Here is a 20,985-nt window from a genome sequence, read left to right as displayed (position 1 = left end):
CTTGTGGTCTTTCACAGCCAGGGACCCGGCGCTCAGCCCCCTCCCCAGCACCCCTCAACTCCTTTCCTATCCCTATACCATCTTGTTTTCTTCTCCGCTGTCTTCTGACTTTCTGGTACCCTCTGGGAGCTCTCTGGTGTCCTCCACAGCACACCCGGAGCAGCCGGCCTGCCCTCCCGCGCCCCACAACGAGCAAGCTACACTTAGCGGGGCAGGATTTAAAGCGAGGGCTTTAGACTGAGCTCAGTCTCGCGCAGGCGTACGTGCCCTGCTGCAGAGGCTGCTTTTGCTGACGAACAGGAGCGCTAAAGAACAGCAGAACTGAAGTGCCCTGACAGAAATGCACAGCGTGATGTGTGTGTGCGTATACCCACACACACATACCGAGTATATAAATATATACAAATGAGATACCATATATATATATCCAGAGAGATGTGCGTATTCAACGGAGTAATGGTAGACAGTGGTACAATACAATTTATTGCCTCTCAAGAAATGGCACGTAAGCAGGGTCACGGGGACAGGGCAGCCTCGAGTGCCTTTTCCCTGGGGGTGGAGGGTTAATTTACAGCATCGTCCCCATATCCCCAGGCTGCACCCCCAGGTGTGCAACCTGCGCTCTTCCGGGGCGGGATACGGAGCGATGCCAGCCTGGCCGCAGGGGATTTCTGTGGGAAGCTCGGTATCGTACCACATTCAATCCTTCAACCCCTTTGGAGCTCACGGCGAGCGCAGGTGAAATGGAGCTGGGGTCTCCATTTCAGCGCCACGGCCGAGGGACAGAGCACGAAACGCTCGACAGGGACGGGAGAGGCGGCGCTGCCTCCCTGGGACTACGGAGAACAAGGAGAACGCGGCCCCTTCCGCTGGGTTTGGTTAAATAAAATCAAAAAGAAATTCAAATCAGAAAAAGGTGAGAACGCTGGCTCCTCTGTTATTTTCATCTGTGGGCTAAACTACATTGGAACTTTAGGTCTTTGCAAAGGAGAAAGTGAAACAACCACAGAGTAACAGATTTCAGGGGGTTAAGCTGACGAAAATACCGCAATAAAGTTTATAAAGCAGTCCGTACAGACGAGCTTCCCCAGTGTGAAATACGAACATAAGAGATGTAACAACATCTTTGCTGAGGTACTGGAGTAGTTTCCACAATTTACAGTATTTTTAAAACGAGGGTTAGGACATGACTGCTATAGACAATATGGAGTCATTGGTCTTACTTTTAAAAACAGAGTTTGCAAACTGATTCAGAGAGCGTTTGCGTCTCTCCGGCCTGTAGCTGTTAATGTATCTCAGAAATACACCCGAGATACATTAAAATTCTCAACACCAAGGGCCTCCTCACACACCTCCAAGGCACAGCCTGACCCTGAGTCCCTCTGGCTATGTAACGGGGCGTTTTCTCTGGACATCAGGCTTGTTCGGGACAGCTTTCCTTCCCCCACATACACACAGGGACACACACATTTAGACCAGTTGATCTGAATCAGTTTTTGCAAACTATTTTAATTAAAATATTAACTTGTTGGAATAGTCCAGGTCTGCACATGATATACATGTAAAAATGGTTACTACACAATTCTTTTTGAATACAAAAAAGCCAATATGGGATAGCCATCATTTGGATTCAGCATTCAGTCATGCTCGACATTACACAAAGAGATGGGTTGAGAGAATTCTGTTGAAGTAGCTCAATTTAAGCCAGAGACTTTGACCAAATTCAAACCGTAACAGAAGCAAAAGAATGAACCCACTGAACTTGCAGGTATAGCCTGTCCCCAACGCTGCTGTTCGTGATAGAGGAGCTGAACTTCAAAACGCCGTGTCAGCACCGAGCTCTGGGCGCACCCTCCACACTCACAGTAAATCCCAATACAAACACAATCTTGGCCTTTCCTTTCGTTTTTGTCTTTCTAACCCCAAGGAAAACACAGGTACCTTTCCTAAGTCAGTTTCGCTGCATTCCAACAACACCGCAATGCAAAAGAATGACCCTAAAACATCCAATTCCACATGAAAACATAGCAGAGGAAAGGACAGGATAATTCGCGGTCACCACTTGCCCCAGAGGGAGACAACCAGAGTCACCTCCATGGGACCACCGCCTCACCCCAGGCTTCCATCAACTGCTAGTACTACAAAGCTCCTTCCTAAGGGGCTGCTCGAACGTATTTTGGTAGTTTCCATCTTTGATTAGAGTGATATGCTACGTCAAGACGCTAGAAATCCCAGTTGGATTCACTGGACACTGGCAGAGAGTTAAGGACTGGGAGTGGATGTTAATTGAGCTAACGAAAGAACGTCGCCCCGTTGAGAGTACTGAACAGCAGCGAGACACTATTTACTATATAAATATGTCACATGGACAAACACATTCGGAAAACCTTGCTTTTGAGCCCTATAAACATATTAAAGGCAAATCCTAGAGTTAGCAGCTAGTGTTTTCTTCAAGATGATTAGTGTGCAAGGAAAAACATTTACAAAGAACCCTGGCTGGTCAGTCCCCAAGATGGAAATCTTTGCCTCAAGCCAAACTTCATCTACCTGCTCCTTCCCCAGCCCCGGCCCGACGCGGCACGTGGGGACATCTCCGGTTCCCAGCACTAAGGGATGACACGATGCCACAAAGTCATTCGGTTAACCAAACTCCCTGACCCCTTTATCGCCGTCTGGATTTCACAACCTCCTTTGCTTCCTTTCAGTAGTACAGCAGCTCCAAGGAGCCTCTGGAAGTAGTGCCTTCTCGCACGGTTCAGCGTGATATGCTGCCGAAATACCACAGCATCTCGAGGGACTGTAAAAGCTGTGAAGTATTGCAGCAACGAAAGTAATAAAAAAAGGAGCCTCACATGCAGCCAGATCTACAGTGGTGATGTGGGTTAGTCATCAGCTGGGAAAGTCATTGGCTCAGCTCCTCCTGGTACACTGTGGCAACTAAACATTTAAACAGTTGGCTACACTCTACATGTAAACAGGAAATTGCAACAAGCCAAAAAGGTAATAAATTGGTGGATGTAGTGTGATAATGAAAAACCCGATCAATGGCATTTTGTGACTATGGCATCCTTCAAAATACCTCTGGCATTTGAGATTGATTGGCTGAAAGTCTAAACGTTTCTGAATGGAGCAAAAAGGACTACGCTGGGCTCCAAGAATTATCCTGATGCTTAGCTAAGATGAGATGTCACAGTATTAGCTGTACAAGTGCATTATTTACGCTCCTCTGCCCAACCTCGTCTGAGCTACCAGCAGCACAGTCAGGGAGTGCCAAAGCGGGAATCATCATTTTGAACATTTCTAGCCTGTTCCCTCCAGCCACGTTCACCCACACGCTTCTCGGGAAGCTGATCAGTGCCTTCTGAGAGAACGTCCCTTCTGACACCACACGGAGCGGGCACTTGGGCAGAAGGGCCCTGCTGAGCCCTGGGGTCTCTTGGCCTCTCTTCTCACCCTTCTTCCTCACCTACGAGTCTTTGAAAACGCCTCCTGGCAGAGGCAATACCCTAGAAATGTATCCAATTTCATGACAAAATAAAAACGGAACAGAAGATCCAGCTGTTCCTCCCCTGGATGTTGGTTTAAAGGCAGCTCGCCTGGTTTTTGCAGGGTGGCAGTTCGAAATTTATGGACATGGGAGGAGGTCTCCGTTCTCCCTCAGACTTCCTACGGATGGCGTGACGAGGGCAGTCTGAGCCCCTTCTGTCCTGTCAGTGTGACGACCACCAGCCAACTCTTCTAATTGCATATATTTCTCAGACGCCCTCCCAAGACCCCTCCAAAAAGTAAAAATGAAAAAAAAACCAAAAACAAAAACAAAAAAGAAAACAAAAAACAAAAACAAACACAACAAAAAACCACCCCCCCAAACCCTGCAGCCAAATACTATGACATCCCAGTTAGTAAACACAAAACGTAATGCTTTACAAAATGAATACAATATTCCATGTGCACCCAGCTTCCACACGTCAGCACCGCACTGAGGAGGCTGCTGGGCTGGTGTCTGTAGGCAGTTTCTGTAGGCAGACAGCTCCAGTGGAATTGCCACCCTCAGTTATTGTTTAAGTTATGTATAAGACATGTGTGAACCATTGGATATTTGTGAAGTAACACTTGTGCTCCTGCTCATGCCCTGTTCCGTCCGTCCCCCAGAAGCTGTCCGCCTCAGAGCCTGGGGGCTGTTGCGGACCCCTATAGCACTACTTCGAGGCACCCCCTGCATGGGCCCCGAGGGGTGACCCCATGGCTGGGGTCCACCTTGCATTGGATGGCCCCAAGCTTGTGGTGGGCCACCCATGGGATGACCCCAGTGAGGTCCTGCACCCCCAGTAGGATTGTGGGACCAGCCAGAAGCTCCCGGGTAGCTGTGGCTGAACGCCTCGGGGGAGAGATTAGAAAGAACCATATTACTAAAACCTAGCCTCATGCTTTCTGAGTCAAAGGCTTCGATCTCGCGAGCTTGACGCTCCAGCAGGCTTCGTATCCGTTCGGTACGCTCGTTCTGCAACGCCAGCATCTCCTCCTCAATCTGGGAAGGAAAAAAAGAAGAGACAGTGTGTAGCAACAAGACTCCTTTACAGGCACAGCTTCCGGTCTCTGAAGGACCTGTAACAGCAAGCGCACGCAGAACCTCCTCCCCACGTTTCTACATGAGACTGGATCCATATCAGATGCCCACTGACACGCAACCTGTTCTCAACACAAAAGGGTAAGTCCCACAGACCCGCACATGCCAAAGCACGGTGAACACCAGTTGGAGGGGCTTGGTCCCTGTTCCCTGGCAAATACAGAAGTTTTAGGGACACAAATCCAAAGTTTGCAGTGATAGTAACAGCTTGACATGGGTTAATTGTTTAACATGTAGCAAAGTCTACAGCTTCCATAGAAGTCTGCTGGGAAAGCATCTTCAGACACAGCCAAGCACAGTGCCCATCAAGTCAAATACCTGCCAGCACAGTTTAATGTGACCTGCACTGTTTATAGCTGAACCTGATGATGACAACTGCTGTTTTTCTCCAGGATTCAATGTATGAGCTCACACTCAGTTTCCTCTCCAACGTTCACTGGTCAGATTTTCTTACCTCACGCTTATCTCCTCTTATCCACCCCTTTCCTGAATTGGTTTTTCATGTTTCATTACCCTGAAATTTTCTCCAGTGGGTGTGGCTGACAAAAGCAGGCAGTGATGTTTGAACTGTGGGGCAGACTATTAGCTACATGATACGCAAGCTGGCAACTCCAATTCCTTGCCCATAACGCTGTTCCAAATTGGTTTCCAATGGTACTGTGGTAGGGGCACTGGGATCAGCTCTCTAAGTACAAAAACATGGGGCTACGGCCTCCTGCCACCTCTCAGACAGGGCTGAAAGCCTTTTTTATTGAAATCAGTCAGGGGGAGAACTGAAGAATCACTCGATTATCTTCTTGCCAGCACTGAAAAATCTACTTTTGGCCTCGGTGAAAAAGACCAAATGGGTAAAAAGCAGCAGCCAAGACTTTTATCATAGCTCAGTGGCATCTCCCCTGCTGCCAGCAGCATCGCGGCCAAGAGGTGTTATCTTGGTCTGTGCTGAGGTACTGGGCAGAGTGCTGTACTTGTAAACGCTCTTGTCTTAGTCAGGGAATAAGCACCATGATTTCATCTGGAATTTAGGAAACAATCTGCTCCAGCGTGAGTCATCTCCTGAGCCATTTGGGGCTTTCAGAAACAGCCTTACCCACTTGCCTGATTCTCAGCACTGACACCGACTCCGCAGAGCAGCCTTGCTCCCCCCGAAAGCCACACACTGGTCAGCTACCTTGGAAAAGGCAGAACAGGAGGAAGGTGCCATCTCTAACATTAGCTCTTTAAAATGCTCCACTTGCTTTTTCCAGTCCTGCTATCTAAGCAGAATCCTCCCCTTCCTTCTCCAGAACTACAGCGTCTTCAGCTGCTGAGTTTTCAGGCTTCGTGACAGCGTAACACACGGGACTTAGTGTCGATGAACTTCACAGCAAGGTACACCCGACACACCACAGTGAAGTGACATCACTTAGAAATGACCTCAGGATGCAGGATGGGGTGTCTGAGGCATGTGGGAAGGGGATGTGTGAATCTGAAGTCTTCTAAAGATGCTCTTGGGACACACTCATTACTGGTGCAACACAAGCACAGCATCAGGCGATTGCTTGTACAGCGGTTCAGTTACTGGCATGTTGATGGGCCTGGCTACCCCCTGCTCAGCCTAAGTCACATCTGTGCTCTGCTGAGTTACTATGGTGATGGGCACCAGCAAAAATAGAGAGCACTGCGCTGAGAAGGAAGCAGAGTCCTATGCACGCTCCAACTTCTGGAACCTGGCTTATTATTGAACTTCAAGGACTGACTTTGCCACAGGCTACGTATATTTTTGTGAATATAAATTCAGACATTCATCCTGCGCACACACCTGCCCTTTCTCTGGCTGCCAGTTCCCGTTTAGCACAGGCACGTAAATACCAGGCGACATGGCTGAGCGACCCACACCAGAGTACTCGCAACTCTTAATTCTTACAAAAACAAAACAACGCTCCTTCCCACACAGAACACCCTTGCAAAAGGAGGACACATCTGCCTTTGCACCCACATCTTTTCCCTTGGGTTGCTGCTAAGTGACTGTACCCCCAGCAAGAAACAGCCTCATCGCGGGTCTGTGACTTTGAGAGTTGCAATGTGACAGCACTGCATGTACTGCTGAAGAAAGGCTCCCACCTGGGGAAGGTGGAAAACCATCCAATCTTCTGTCATTCTAATGCAGTAGTCACACAGGGACACACAGGGCATGAGAACACATGCAGAAAAATTTTGTTACCTCTTAATTTTATCACTTTTTCTATGATGTAGCATTGCTAAGTTTTCTACCCCACTACTGTTGCCAAATGCTTTGCAAGGGCTTTCTGTGCACAGACACTTCAATCCTTGTCCACACTTAAATACTTATACAACATTACTACCGGTTCATGTGTGCTTTTCTTAAGTTGCTGGCCTCACTTCAACTTCTAATATAACACTGCATGCGATGCAACACACGCTGCTCCCACAGAGCAGAAGCAACGACCAGCAGCCGGCTCTCGGCAGATGATGCCACCAGAGGGCAATGCATGTCCAGCACAACACACCCTCCAGTGCAGGGCTGTGATGGAGCTGTCCTCTTCTGGACGGGAGCAAAATAACTCGTGATAGGGTCTAAAGACAGCTATTGCACAAGTGAGCTCCACACCAGAGCTGTGTTTTCACAAATTCAATTACTTTCAGAGATTCAAGTCTATTTGCGGGAGGCCAAAGCTCACTAGGACTGTACTGGCTTCTTGGAGATGCTCCCCTGGCTGACCATGAGGTGGAGCAGTTTTATTCTGATGAGGTCCCTCTGTCAGCCCAGCATCCATCTGTTCACCTCTGGGAGAACTGGAGTGTGAAGAACCTTAAGGCCACAGAGTAATTGCCCTAATTTAATAACTGCCGATCAGCAAAGTTGGGAACTGTCGCGTGAATGGCGACGGCTGACACCCACAGGGTGAATCAAAGGAGAAAACATTTGCAGGATGAAGGCAGATTGTGTATTTCCTTTCCCTGACTGGTGCATTACCCTTCCCCTGGTTTGCATAGGTCACTGACATTTCTATACACACCACATGTCTGGCACTGCATAGAAAAGCAAACTTCAACAAGGAGCACCTTAAAACACACAGCCAAGTACAAACTGAAAGCTGGGGAGCAGCAGGTCACCCATTCCCCTGGGTCTGGCTGCTTCAGTTTGCTCAGGGAAACGCTGCACACAGCAGCATTTCCATAACAAGGATGAATTTACAGGGAAGCTGCAGCCTGGTCTCCACAGACTGACAAATGGAACAGATCTGCAGTAAAATAATATTACCATAAAACACAGAGTCTCAAATACATTTTACATCCCGCCTCCCTCTCCAAAGATACCTACTGCTGATATCATGACAAACTTCAAAAAATCCTCTCGCTTTAGGTTGTTATTGTCTGTCCTCTAATGAGCTGGGGAAGCTCATCTGCAGCTCAGAGACAGAAAGAACAGTTCCCTTTCCCTTCTGCCCAGAGCGGCACGGCTCCCTCTGGCACGCTTCACGCAGCTCTATCCCAGCCAGAAGCTGCTCACGCAGGACGGCTGAGCTGGCAGAAAGTTTGGCCTTTGTGTCACTGAGCTATCATCCCAGAGAGGCAAATACCCAAGTGAGCTGTGCTGCTATACGCAGCAAGGTAAAAGCAATTTCTCCCCCTATCGTTAAGCGCAGTGCAATTTAAGATCTGAAATATGGAGCGCGCTCACGATGCTCGTCTGCCCATTTACCTTCTGCTCAAGGAGGGCCCGACGGAGGGATACCCTCTGTTCAAGATCACGCAGCTCCCGATCATGCTGGGCCTCTGCCTGCATCTTGATTTTACTCTGATATGCATTCAGCAGCTCCAATTCTTGCTGCAGCTGCATCTTCAAAACCTGGCACTCTGCTTCCTGTGCTTCATCCAAACGCAGCTGGGAAAGACAGACAATAGAGACGTTTCACTATGGGGTAACCACTCATGACACACAGGGGGAGGACTGTGAGGAGGGGGAGAGAATGGGATGGGACTTTGTTTTCTTAGCAATACAACTGGTCTCTATTGTACTTCGTTTCACTGAACAGAGGACCTATAGTGACAAAGAGCGGTGACAGTGAGCCCACAGCACTGATGCAAGTGATGCTGATGAGCAGTGGCGCCTCAGGAACCACGATCCATCCTGCAGAGACCAGACTGCTGGAGGTGCCAACATCCACAGCTCTCCTTTTGCTAGAGGCAAAGAGAAAATCTCTTGCTCTGTTCAACTGGATTAACCAATTACCTGTACACAGGAGATTCAAGTCCATATTCCTGCCAATGCAGGACTTTGGGCACAAAAATATAATTACATCAACCTAACAGCATATGATACTGAACTTTTAACCTTTCCATATATAAATTAAGACAGCTACCCTGCCTCACAGCATCAAATTTGTGCAGAGTGATGTGAGCAGGATGCAATATGGAGGAAGTGCAAAGAAAACTGCACATTCAGTTGTAGCAAGGACTCAAAGCACTGCTCATGCGGTCATTCCTTAAAGAGGGAATCTCTTAAAGGAGTCACAGAACTTTCACAACACTTTAAGCATTATTTCAGATTTACATTCGAAAGTCTGGTCTCCTCCATGACTCAATGAGCATTTTCCACCAGTGGGACACCCTTCGGTTGGTATCACTGACAAACCAAAACCTAAATAACTTAAGACAGCAAGCTGCACATTACTTAATGATGCTGTGACGGGGACATTTATGTTGTCAGACTTTATGCCAAAGCAGTCCTGTGGCCACACAGATGCATCACTTTGCATCTCTGCAACAGCAGCTTCAACTTCAACCTCCGTGAAGGGGGTGATACCTCTTTGCTCCGCCTTTGAACGCTGCTTTTTGAGTACAGAGGAATGACTGTGCTGGGTATGGCGCGTGTGGCAAGGAAGCAGCTAGCCTGCTGTCAGGATACAGATTTTAACCAATGCAAACATCCCAATTTGGCTGAGGAACCCTGGGTCCCTCGGAGGCGACTCACAGCTTGTGTGGAGAGCATTTCATTAATGCTGTGATCATACTGCTCAGCCAGGATAGCCAGCTTCCGCGTCTGCTCCTCCTTGAGCCGTTTGAGGACAGCTTTATGTTCACTCTTTGGCGTGGTCTCCAGCAGATGGTTTCTCAGTGCTTTGTACTGTCTGGTTTGGATCTTGCATGTATCCTGAAACTGCTTCTTTATCTGTAGTTCTTTTGACTGGAAAGATGGAGGGGACACAAACAAAGAAAAAAACAGCGTGTTTCAAATGGGAGAAATATCCATTCAAATGGATATTTAGGATTACATTAAGGATATGAGTTCAAGAATCCACAAATGTATATTAACATCTACAGTGCAAGGAGGGAAGCAAAATAGACAAGAGGCAATGACTATTGCTGCAGCTGCTTTGACACTGCTACTGTGCGAAACAATTACAATACAGACACTTTTGTAACAAAGCTGCAGCCTAAATACAGCTGTCTCTGCACAAAGAGCCTCACATTTGTCACTGGACTGGATCCAGCCCTGGGTGTTGCTTTTCAAGAAAAGTTCTTGAGGGACAGGACTAATATTTATTAGCACCGAAAGCCATACTTACACATGACTATGGCACATATATATGAACAGTACTTAATGTCATGGAAAGAAGCAGATCTGGTGCATGGGAAGGGACAGGGAAAAAGAGCAACACTTTTTCCATTGAGGGTTTGATGAAGATGTATGCTAACCCTTGATATTACGACCCTGCTTTTCATAAAGATACTCAAAAAATGGCTGGGAAAGATCAGATGCTTGAAGATGTTCACCACAAGCAACATCAGCACTGTGCTAGTCTAGCAAACAAAACAATTCCCCAGCCCCAGTGGAGGGTTCCTGGGGATTGAGTTTTTCCTTTGCACTTTGCTAGCATCTCTGTATTGTTTAGAGACATAACTTGGTGATTGCACACAGGGCTGGAGAGGTTAATCCCGAAAAGGTACCTGGATCCGATTTTGTTGTATGACCTTGAGGAAATTTAATTATTACTCTTTTTCCTTTCACCTGCCTTACCTGCCTCCAGAGCAGCTTGTGAGGGATAACACTGGCTAAGTGTTTTAAGACCCTGAAAAGGAGCGTGTTGTGGAGTTCCCCGTATGTTCCTACAGAAGGGCTGGCAGGGATGCTTCTAACTAAGCAAAACTCACAAGTGACGAGTGATGGTGGTCAACTGACAGATAGTCAAGTTCACCATGGTAAGAAAAACTAAATAAAACCCTAAATCAGGGCAGTCAGCATCACTCTGTGCCGTTCCCACTGTCAGTCACCATGGTCAAATCCTAAAGCACTGGGGGCAGAAACAGATTTGTGTCTCTTGAGTAAGGTGGAAGAGCTCTGGGGTGTCAGCTCCTGGCACCAGCTCCAGGCTCAGCAGCGCAGGTGACAAGCGCAGCACTTGGAGCCACCCAGAAAGATGCTGTGGGATCAGACGATACATCCAGCCCCATTTAGACATCATCAGCTTTGCTGCATAAACCAACAATTCCACTAAGTTGATGCTGAAAGCAGGACAAAAGTGGGTTTCATTCAAACCAAAACACATACCACGGAGAGCAATACATCACTTTTACTCTTTCTAAGGTCATCGGAAGCTACTTCCCTCCAGGAAACCTTTAAGGTTGTTTCGCCCTGCCCCTAAGGAAAGCGTCAGCAGGTTACACGTTCCCATCAGGGACTTGGTCACAGCAAAACACCAACAATCTATTTTATCCTCACTGTCTGTGAAGTCTCACTTGGACACCAGACTCTGTTTACAGGCTTCCAACCCAAAGGCTTCAACAACAGGAAACAGAAGGGAGGGGTAAGATTTCCAGTCAGACTTCTGACAAGAGCGTTTTGACCCCTAGTATTGTGAAATACCAGCAAGAAGGTATTTGCATCACAATTAACACTCTCGAAATAATAACAGAGCAGTTTTCACTGAAGGGTGAATTCTGGTTATGAGCCCTTCTGGTGCTGTAATAGCGGCAACAGACACTGACCGTTAAAAGTCTGTTTTCAGGACAAAGGACCTCACTAAATAACAAAGGGAAAGCCTGAAACATGTGCCCTCGAGGGAAAACGTTGCTGAGGAGAGAAACTGAATAAATAGTCAAATTATCTAGTCAAATAAGAATACTTGTCTGCATTGGCCAGAAGCAAGAGAAGAATTAATGCAAGGGAACAGCCTCAATAAAGAGGGGATTGTGCTACAAACCGAACGGTTGTCCAGCAGGCTGCATTATTAGCACTGGGTGTACGCGAAGGCGCTGGACTGACAGCTCAAGCCTGAAATCCTTCGCTAATCACAGAACAGCCACACAAATCAAGCACACACTTCCCATGCCCTGTGCAGACGGTCCAGCCCTGTCCTCGCTGCACAGGGCAGGGGCTGCAGAGGGGACGGGGCGGCTGAGATGAGGATCCTGCTGTCCCGCCTGCCGCAAGGGGCGGAGGACGGACGTGCTGCCCACCCGTGTTCGCACCGCATCACCTTGGGGAGGCAGAACTCATTCATGCTAATCTCAGAAGGATCAGCCTAATACAGCTGCTTCAGTTTTATTCAGCCCAGAGTGCAGCGCAGCTTCCCCGTGAAGTCATCAGCTATTTATACACTATATCCTTGGAGACTCTCAACAGCGATCTGATGGTCCCTTGTTCTCACGAGCTGAGTTTTCACTGTTTAGTATTATTCTAATATTGACAAATCAGGTATTTATTTCTATTTTCAAGTTGGTTATTTTCTCTGTAAGAAGATAACTTGCAGGTGGTGAAAACTAAGTCAGGTGAAGAAGAAAGACCTAGAACAACAAAGAAACCCCATGCTCAGTATGCCATACACTCATCTTGTTACTGGCGCAGCTAAACACTGGGTGGAGAGAAGAAATCTGCCTTCTCAAAGTAAACGTTCCAGGAAGCTTTGTGAAAGGCCTGATAGTCCCTTCTCAGACACTTCAGAATAAACCACTGGGCTTCTTTGGATGAAGTGAAGGCTTAGAATGAAAACACTAAAAGCCTCAATTAGAGGGGCCCTACAGTTCTGGTCAGCGACCGCAGTTCCAAGGGCAGCGCGAGAAACCCATGAGGAGCACAACGCAGCAAAGGTCAGCCCAGGAGCTCCCGGGGACGCTGCTGTTGGCCGGCGTCTCGCTCTCTTCCCCTCACACTTTCTAGCTCACCAGCCTTAATATAAAAACAACAATCAGGTGTGCTGGCCAAGACCAATAGCACAGTTCAGTTTTGATGTGCACAGGAATACAAAGCTTTTTTTTTTATGACATTGTTTCATTACAGAAAAATATATTTTCTTCTTATATATGGGGGGAGAGAAGGATCAGAAAAGGAGGAAGAAGAGGAGAAAAAAGGGCACTGTAAAGATTAAATGCATTTTAAACTACCACAAAAAGGAAGGCATGTTGCTGAGAACAATAGTTTCTCAAACAAAATGAGGGAATCGTGCTGCTATGGCCTGCCTACAACGCACTGCAACCCCGACCGCCACTGCTGTGGTTCATACACACGATGCTCGCAGGGCGGTAGTTGCACAACCTGACGAATAACGCTTTTTTAAAAAGGTATTTGTTACAAAGTGAGACACCTCTGCAAATTCACGAGCTCCAAAAGACCTTGGACCCCCAAATGAGAACTGAGCCGCCACACAGCGCTGTTCCACCACCCCCAGCAGCTTGCGCCCCAATCCCATAGGTACCTTGAGGCTCTTGGGCTGCTGCCGGACCTCCATGACGTGCTTGCGCCTCAGCTCCCGCTCCCGGCGCTTGTTGTATTCCAGCTGGTTGGTGAGCTCGGTCTGGTGCTGGAGTCGGATCAGCTCGCAGCGCATCTTCTGGATGGTGCTGAGATGGCGGAACTCCAGCTCCTGCATGGACTCGTGCTGGCGCAGCAGCATGGCGTGCTCCAGGTCCTTCTGCGTCTGCCTTTTGTTCAGCTCCTAATGGGAGGACAGAGGGAATTATGAGATTCTTTGTACTTAGTTGGATTTCCGTCCACAACGTGACATTTCGCTTTGTTCACAAGGGCATTTCTCTCTTTCCAAGGCACTTGAGGACAGAGCACAGAGTTTCTACATCTTATCAGGAGCAGACAGCACCGCCACCGGTAATTTTTCCTTCCTCATTTCACTTTTCTTCTTCCTGTTCTAGATGCTCAACAGGATTCAGAGTAAACACTTTCTGGAAAGGACTGTAACTGTGTTGTGTCTGCTGACTTTTTGCTCCAACAATTCTCCCACTGTAGGGCACTAATGTTAACATTTGATTTTGCACGACTCCCTAAAAGCCATAGGGCTTTGCAAAGCCAGACGGCATTGCAAAACATATCAAACCATTATTTTACCAAAAAAAAGCCTTCAGATGTGGTAATTAACACTTCAGCGAGATTGGAGGTGGACGGAAGGTGCTCCTGTGAGGTACGTTTCACACAGGTGGTTCCAGATCTCATCTCTGCTTGGTCTCTTACCTCTCGAACCAGATCCTGCTCCAGATTGTGGCGGCCAAGGAGCATCCGTCTCTTAAAGCGGCGACACTCCAGCTCCAAGTACTGCCTCTGACGCCTCAGCAGGTTGGCTTCTTCCTCCGCCTGGAAATGCTGGATGTTCTCCTTCTGCTTGGAGAGCCACTCCTGCTTCTCCTTCTTTGGAGTGCTCTGGTTTTCATTCAGCTCCTGGTAAGAGCAAGGTCATTAATTGGGGAAGAGTCACACTGAGCTCCTTGGCCCTGAACAACTGGATGGACCTGCCCAATCTACCTTGTCTTCTCACGGCCGGCACCATCCCAGCCTCTGCAAAAACGCATCCTATCGTATATCTAAGGGAACGCCAGGAGACAATTCACAGTGGAGCAAATTTAACTACAACTTTGCATTGGCCATTTTAACCTGTCAAAAGGCTGGTTCATGCCCACAGTTTCCAGACATCCATATTAGCTCAAAACATAAAAATGATGGTTTGCCACTGGACGCAAAGCCACTTGGAGATCCTTCCTTACTGCCTGAGAAGCGTTTTTACAGGCTCCCAAAGGAGTGAGAGAAGGAAAACATCACTATCCTCATTTACAAATGTTGTTCATATGAAACTCCAGCTGCATGAAGCACATTAGAATATAGGAACAATATTAAGAAGTTCACAGGTGGAATGTCAGTTTCCACATTTGTATTAAATTCAATATACAGCTTGAAGCATCTTTTGCATAAGACCTACTTGAACTCCGCACTAGAGATGTCCATACAGTAACTGGACTTGTCACGATGTGTTTCAACTTAAGTATGAGACAGAACTGCTCTATATTTCCTTGGTGTTTCTTGGTGCCCTGTGATCTACTGCCCACTCAGAAAAAGATTCTATGTTATTATAAAGAGCCCACGCTCCTATAGTTTTTGTGAGATCTTTCTTGGCTCTGCTGCTCTTAAGCCTTTCTTTCTCCTGGGAAATGTCTATGTTTGGGAATGTTCCCCTTTGGAGTAACTTCCAAACTTGCGTCACACAAGTTGATGGTTGAACACTAAACGGTTCTTTCAAATAAAATTATTTATAGTCTTTATGGTTTCAGTCACTCCACAAAAAGAATCAGCAAGTTTGATTCTACAGTTTCTCTGCCTTTCACAAAGGTCATGATATTCACTACAATACAGCGATTACTGAACTATTGCACAACTTTCTCCATGGATAGTGTTGTACAGATATTTTCCTTAAAAAAAACCTGCACGTCATCATTGCTGTTCTGTTTTCTTGCTGCTACAGAAATATCATGGAAGTGGTAAGAAACTTCACTAACTGCTGCAGTGCATGGTCAATATCTGCAGCAATAAGGTACGAGAAAAATACTCATGACCTTTCTTCAGTTACCTTTCTTCATTCCTTAGGATTGCCAAATTTTCATGGTTTTGGCTAAAAAGCAATATTAAACAATGGAGAAATTCGTACATTTACAAGATGAACATTTAGGTACCAATAAACCTTCTAAAGTCAAAGGTATAAAAATAAACACAGGACTCTGCTCATGAAATGCAGGACTTGCTGCAATCCAAAGATCCCTTGTGCACAGCGCACGCTGATTTCTGAACGTTCATTGCTCTCACGCTGTATCGTACACTCCACTATTGGTTCAAGTTTCTCACTACAGACGAGTTACCTCTTTCAGCTGCTCTTTACGGAGTTTATATTCTCTCTTCTGGGACTCCAGGAAACTGTTCAACTCTTTTTTCTGTTGGGCCTGAATATGCTGTTGAAACTTCTTTTCTTCATTGGCCATCACTTTAGCCTATGGCAAATCCAGCAGCAAATCAGTTCAAGCCCCAATGGATTATGGCTCACGCTCTGTTTGAGCCCCGAGCCCCAGAACTTGGGGTACAGTCACCACGATACTCACCACGATGAATAAGCACAAGTCTCGGGAACTTGCCCTCACTCTCTTCTCTTTCCACCCTCATCAAGGCATCCAGCAGGAGCCCTTTTCCAGTCCCTCGTCTCCTCAGCCCTATTGCTCTGCTCGTCTTGCCTAACCAAGTCAATACCTTCTGATTGAAGTCGAACTGTACCTTAGCCCTCCACCAAGAGATTCAAGATGAACTAAGAACCAATAATGATCGTTGTAGGTGGCACCACTTCATTATCAATTATTTAAAACCATAAAACCCCCATATCCATAAGGAACTAGATGGTGAACGCTTAAGCGTAGCGGGCAAATTTCTCTGCCTCTGTAAAACTCAATGGCCGTCAGTTATTGACAGCATATACATGGCATAAAGAAGAGAAAAACCTTATGGTATTTTCTCTGGGGTCAGTACACTAACATTTAGGATAACACACTGTGATGGAGGACATACCTTTCCTCTAGTTACATAAACCCCTTAGTGTAAGGAGGTGATGTATTAGCCTTTTTCTAATTAGCAATTTGCTTGGTTCCTGAAAACAGACATGTAAGAGACTACAATGTCATCTCTTCATCAGTGAGGGGAAGTGGACAATTCAATGTAATGAACAAACTGTAATCTCCTACCTCTTTTTCCATGGCTGCTTGGTGCTTTTTAATCAGTTTTTCCATTTCTGCAGCAAAATTGTTACGCTGTGTTTCGAGATCTTTGTCCAACCTGAGGCGATGCTCGTCCATCTCTGCCTTCAGTTTGTTCTCTAATGCCATCAGTTGCTTCTGGTGTTGCCGTCTCATACGTTTATAGCCAGACATCTGCTCTCGCAGTTCAGAGTCTTGCTCATGTTCCTGCATTTGCCTTGTCACCTAGGAAGATAACCACATCGGGCCAAGTAAGTTAATGCTGCTTAATCTGCTTTTCAGTAATCTTCAAGCAAAAAAAAACCCAAAAAACCAAACCAACACCAAAAAACACCTCAGTAAAGAAATATCATTTTGTTGTAAAGAAACGCACGTGTTCTAATGGCAGCAGAGCAGATGAGAAACTGAATTCTGCTGTGGAAGACACGGTCACACGAGCTCCCGCAGAAAAACAGTGCAACTGTTTTAAAACTGTTACTAAATGTCTTTTTAGCCCACTGTAATATGAATGTGTGTATATACATAATATGCATATGAAAATAAACCCCAGTTTACTATGATAAACTTTTCTGCATTGTACTAGGTACACTGGTTTTGAAAACATCTAATGCACACAAATTACATTTGCATAGGTGTTGCATTTAAGCTTTTATTAAATTAACTATTTCAGTGATAATATCTTGGTCAACGAGGACAGCTTGTATCCTGATGTAATCCTAATAGCTCTAAGTAGTTTCATAGTGCTATACACGTTCAAAGGCATTCCTTCCTATACAACTTAATCAAAATCAAACCTGAACGTACCAGCGATGCTGTGCGTATAGTAGCAAAGTGCTCTCGGTTGCGATAATGAGACTTGTGGCGAGATACTTGGGGAGGAGACTGGGGTTCTGATGCCCTTGTTCGAGGATCTGACTCCTCTCTGTAGTTTTCTTCCTCCTTATCAGCAAATATTAATGTGAGAGAATAAAGAGAATCTGTGTTACTCGAGATTTTTATTTCGGTCTGGTTCAAAAGACATTTAAAAGGAAACAAAACAAAAGCATTTTACATTCAGTAGTCCTCATGCCAATAAGTTGGATGAAGGAGTGTACTCTGATCTAGGATCCCTGCTTGTGAAAATTCCACTGCACATTTTTATCACTAGGAGGAAAATTACTAATTAAAGCTGAAAATGAGAAAAATCAATGGAAAACTGAAGACCAAGAATGTTTACTTCACCAAAACATAAAAGCTAGAAAGTAGATTATATCAGGTCTGAAAGGCAAAAACAACATCTTTGTAACCCTGAAAGACAGAGGAAGATTTTCATTACGCCCACGACAGAAACACCTCAAAGCAAATCTTTAAATTTGTCACGGTGTATTCTGCATTCTTATTTTGAGTTTGTCATTCATCGCAGAGCGATTAGTAGTTAGATATGATATCCTAATGAACTCCCCGAGGAAATACCTGCGTCTGTTGCATATCTGAGCAAAGAACAAAACATTCTAACCACACCTCTCATTAGGCAGGGGAACGCTCCTGCTTTGAGAGAGGGTGCGATAACCCCTCGGCAGCGAGCGCAGCACGGTTCAGCGGGACCCGCTTCATCCTTCGGGGATAACACGGGAAGAGTTTCACGCCTTTGCCATGGCCAGAGTGCTGCGTTGCCCTTTCTATGCATCTTTGTTCATTAACCAAATATTCAAGCATTGGGATGCTTTGTGCTTCAGGAACAGATTTCAACCACTGCTGTAGGTGTTGTCTCTGAGAATTCAATAACTAGGAGGTAAAAAGAGGGAAGGTTCGCATCCTTTTGTCCCATGAAGCGGTGTTCTGCAAATTAAGGGCATCCGCTAAATATTAACAAACCTATTCAGAACCTGTCATTCTGACTCCTCACGGTAATGCAAACTGCTTTTGAAACAATTCAACTAGTAATTGTTACTGAAATCAACAGGAATAAACAGTTTTTACAGTGACCTTCCTAAGTTTCCCATGCACATTAATATATTTGGGGCACGACATTAGAACCTCAAAATAATGTCTTAGGATAGGAAGCACTCGACTTTTTGTCATTGTGTCAACCAAATACCCTCCCCATTTTACACCTTCAAAGTTATCCAGTAAAAATCCAATGCTTACCGGCTTTAAATGAATGACAGAGCTATTTGACATCACGGTGTGGTCCCCCTCCATCATATCCAGTTCGCTCTTATCATCCGAGGCATCTGGAAGACTGTTAACACTACTGCTTTGGCTACTGGCACTGATAGACATACTAGGAATGGACTGATTACTCCCGACACTATTGACCGTTCCTGTCCTGCCGACACCGTGATCTTGTTCCTAGGAGAAAGGGATTATTAAGAAAATCCAAATCCATCGCAGTTGTATCTGTGGACACTACCGAATGAAACATTCACTTGTTTCCTTTCTAAAGGCATCCACCCGCCGTGTCACGGCAGTTCCCACCCTCCAGGCATTGCCACAACGCATTTCTCTAGTGGGATGCTGGGGAGAAAAGGAATCAACCTTGTCAAGATTAACTGGCTGATGTCAGATTCTTTTCACCAGCGAGTCTGTTAACAAGCTGAACTCTATCACATATCAGCAGCAGCGCGGCACCAGAAACCGTTCTGACACCAGCATCATCCCAGTGCTCAGCTGGGACCCTGCACCTCGCACGGTGCCTTTCTGTCTATGACAGAACTGCAATTCAGTCTCAATTTCTGCATGGTGATTGCAGCACACAACCCAAAGAAGAACAATTCATTTCCTTAATGACTTTTTTCTTAAAAAAATAAACCAAGTACAAATTTCTATGTCTTAGAACAACATTCTCCAGACAAAACCAGAAGACTGTCAAGGGCCTTGTATATATGCTTGAAATAGAGGTTAACTGCAGTTGCTGAAACAGCCCTCACAAAGCCTTATAAACAGGCAAGGCAAGCCTGGATTTACAGAACTGGAAGCTGACAGCCCAAGCATGAACAAACGGCACAGCTTCTCGCCAGCACAAGGAATCTACCCTGTTTGTCCTTGTCCGTGCCTTGAGGTAGCGTTATTCTGAGCGCGGGGAGGAAGGCAGAGCTTACAGTCGGGTGTGCGAACAGCCTCCCTTCGTCTTAGCAATATCTGAGCTGGGGGTATTTAAACGACAGCATCATTCTCTGTTTCACTGATGGAATCCAAAGTTTCTCTCACCTCCTCCTCCTCCTGGGTTTCGACTGCAGGGCCGTTGTGCGCCTCCTGGAAGAGGAGCTTCTTCATCTTACGGTACTGCAGGTTGTCCAGTTCTCTCACCGCATCCTTTGTTCTCTGAATCAAGTCTATTAACACTGTTTCTGGCCGCTCCCGAAGAACAAACATGTGCTGTAGAACACACAAATAGGTGAGTAACCTCTTGTGCACATGCTTTGAGGACACACTATGAGCTCTAGTTGGGTTTGTTAGCCCTGTTCCCCGCACAGGAGGAGGACACCTTCACACCTTACATTGGTGTTGGTTTTAGACTTCACGATCCAGACAGATTTCAGAACAAACGCCTTCTGATGGGAAACATCCACCAAAAAATAAAGCAGTAAAAAAAACCCACAAAACCCAAAACAATCCAGAAATGGTATTTCACGTACCATGAAAACGGGCTTGGTTTAAACCTAGACTTCTGGGATTGGGATATTTAGAGACGTTATCTACTTGTGGTTTAGAGGGGGAAGGGTAACAAATAACATACAAATGCTAAAGGTGTTAGACTGGTTAAAGATCTCTAACCAAATGTTAATTAACTCATGAGATACTCTTGCTATAAAAGCCATTCGCCTGTTTAGAAAAGCTTGAGAGTCAAACATTCGACATACAGCTCTAAGTCATAAAACAGCGAACCTTCAAGCCTGGTCCTAACACCATGAGCCACGTTACGTGCCTTTTTGGGGGATATTCACTGCATTTCACTGCAAAGGTGGTTACGTTTTGCCAATAGGTAAAACAAGTCTTGGCTGTGTATGTCAGAAGCAGCTTTTGCAGCCTTCATCTGAAATGTGCTGTGCAAGCATGAGTCATTATTAACACCACCGCTAGTTTCATTTTGTTCCTTTGGAGAACTGCGTTGCCATTTCCAACATGTCACATTCCCTACCTGTCCCTGCAAAGTGGCGTGCAGCTGCTTCAGACTATAGACATGGAAGGAATACATTCACAAACGTTTAATTTCCATCACTGTTCTCTTTAATTGCAGTGCAACGCTCAAAATAAAACCAATCTGCAGAGTTCTGAAGTGGCAGGACTACACACCCACACCAAAACCTTCACTGGATAATTGTGTTCGCTTTCTGAATACACAGTTTTTAAAGAGGCAAAAG

General features: G+C 46.0%; 1 protein-coding gene across 2 annotated transcripts in view; it reads right to left on the bottom strand.

The window, feature by feature from the left end:
• Window positions 1-1,489: 1,489 nt before the first annotated feature.
• TAOK1 (TAO kinase 1) overlaps window positions 1,490-20,985 on the bottom strand; it is a 63,438-nt gene continuing 43,942 nt past the window's right edge. For both annotated transcript variants that reach the window (XM_065853315.2, XM_065853316.2), the window contains exons 11-20: window positions 19,832-19,999; window positions 18,770-18,973; window positions 17,447-17,581; window positions 16,631-16,867; window positions 15,764-15,892; window positions 14,094-14,297; window positions 13,327-13,566; window positions 9,606-9,818; window positions 8,334-8,516; window positions 1,490-4,528 (exon numbers count right to left, since the gene is read on the bottom strand). In XM_065853315.2, coding sequence (XP_065709387.1) covers window positions 4,067-4,528; window positions 8,334-8,516; window positions 9,606-9,818; window positions 13,327-13,566; window positions 14,094-14,297; window positions 15,764-15,892; window positions 16,631-16,867; window positions 17,447-17,581; window positions 18,770-18,973; window positions 19,832-19,999 — 2,175 coding nt within the window. In that variant the 3' untranslated portion in view covers window positions 1,490-4,066. The remainder of the gene's footprint in view (window positions 4,529-8,333; window positions 8,517-9,605; window positions 9,819-13,326; window positions 13,567-14,093; window positions 14,298-15,763; window positions 15,893-16,630; window positions 16,868-17,446; window positions 17,582-18,769; window positions 18,974-19,831; window positions 20,000-20,985) is intronic.

This window comes from Patagioenas fasciata, chromosome 19 (assembly GCF_037038585.1).
Source record: "Patagioenas fasciata isolate bPatFas1 chromosome 19, bPatFas1.hap1, whole genome shotgun sequence".
Taxonomy (NCBI): Eukaryota; Metazoa; Chordata; class Aves; order Columbiformes; family Columbidae; genus Patagioenas; species Patagioenas fasciata.
The sequence above is the reverse complement of the archived record's forward strand: the minus strand, read 5'-3'. Positions and strand labels throughout refer to the sequence as shown.